We start from the raw sequence: 1548 nt of genomic DNA, 5'->3' as shown, positions 1-1548 counted from the left end.
ACCTCCGCGCGCACCCTCCTGCTGAAATTGGACGCATACAGAGTATCTGAGATATTCAGGCAGAAGTTTATCGTTCTTGCCTGGAGGTCTCGGAATGGGAACCCAAGTTTTGATCTGCAAGCCCTCCTAGTTCCTTCGTCAGCTGGCCCAACTAGGTTGCACTCCACCATGGGTCTGCGCCAACCGCCAGTTTGCACCAGGTTCGGCAATAGTTGCCTCGCGTTCCGGGGCGCCCAGCTGTGCAACACCTTACCCAGCGATATACGTGCCATCTCCACGCTCCGCCAGTTCCGTGCCAGCATGATCCCGCACACCCTTAGTACCTAGAGTACCAGACGTCCTGTTTGATGATCAGCTGGCTTAGTTTCTCTCCACCTCTATCCTTATTAAATCCCTCCCCAATTTCATTAACTAGTGCTTTCTATCTGCATTCGCCACCTTTTCATCGGGCTGATCTGCCCGTTTGGTTTGCGAATTAAAATAAACACAACACAACACACACACACATACCGGTACAGATTATCTACATACATGTATCTAGCCTGTGTCCTCTATCAGTACCCGGGGACAGTACCAGGGGACAGTACCAGGGGACAGCACCCGGGGACAGTACCAGGGGACAGTACCCGTGGACAGTACCAGGGGACAGTACCAGGAGACAGTACCCGGGGACAGTACCAGGGGACAGTACCAGGGGACAGTACCCGTGGAGAGTACCAGGGGACAGTACCAGGAGACAGTACCCGGGGACAGTACCCGGGGACAGTACCAGGGGACAATAGTAGTAGTAGTAGCAGTAGTAGTATTCTTTTATTTTCCATCGGAAGCCTCAACAGTGATGAACACAACTCTTATGAGGGCTGATAACAGAGTAGAGGGTGTGGGGTGAGAAAAATAAGTACCGGGGGACAGTACCAGGGGGACAGTACCAGGGGACAGTACCAGGGGGACAGTACCAGGGGACAGTACCAGGGGCAAGGTGGAGCAGAGACAGTGGTTAGATAGGCTAGATAGTGATTTTGGTTGAAAAAAATAGTTTGACAGAGAGAAACAAAGATTATCAACTTTCTGATAATAGAAAGAAAGTGAAAAGCAGTACAGTTTACATACTGTAGTTATCATCAGTGATTGACTGTAGTTAGTAACCTACTACACTCACACACTCATATCCAGTGTGTACAGAGAACCAGGACTGTCAGGTCCACCTACACTGAGTACCAGGGTACTGCCAAACAGTGTGAGTGATGGGGTGTAATGAGTTAAATATCTGTGCTCTGGCATAGCTGGTAGTGGATAGACCTGTCCAGATGAAATATCATATACAACACACCCAGCAGAGGCAGTGCTTGGGCAAATAACCATGCAATGGTCAGACAGTGCGCATGCTGCACTGAACTTCAGCTCAACACCATCAGGTGGAGTGGTGGACACCCACCTACCATCATGGTGTTTGAAAAAACAACCAGTAATACCACCAACTAAGTACAGTGAATCAGGGAATGGGACAAGTGATGCTTCGCTGCATGGTAGTGGCAATGAAGGTAATAC

At 49.6% G+C, this 1548-nt stretch overlaps 1 protein-coding gene across 1 annotated transcript in view; it reads right to left on the bottom strand.

Moving 5' to 3' along the window:
- Positions 1–788: 788 nt before the first annotated feature.
- LOC135812304 (uncharacterized) overlaps positions 789–1548 on the bottom strand; it is an 18569-nt gene continuing 17809 nt past the window's right edge. Inside the window, exon 4 of the mRNA XM_065325679.1 lies at positions 789–1548. This exon is cut by the window's right edge and continues 492 nt beyond it. Within this exon, the coding sequence (XP_065181751.1) occupies positions 1156–1548 (393 nt within the window). The 3' untranslated portion in view covers positions 789–1155.

This window comes from Sycon ciliatum, chromosome 3 (genome assembly GCF_964019385.1).
Source record: "Sycon ciliatum chromosome 3, ocSycCili1.1, whole genome shotgun sequence".
Classification (NCBI taxonomy): domain Eukaryota; kingdom Metazoa; phylum Porifera; class Calcarea; order Leucosolenida; family Sycettidae; genus Sycon; species Sycon ciliatum.
The sequence above is the reverse complement of the archived record's forward strand: the minus strand, read 5'-3'. Positions and strand labels throughout refer to the sequence as shown.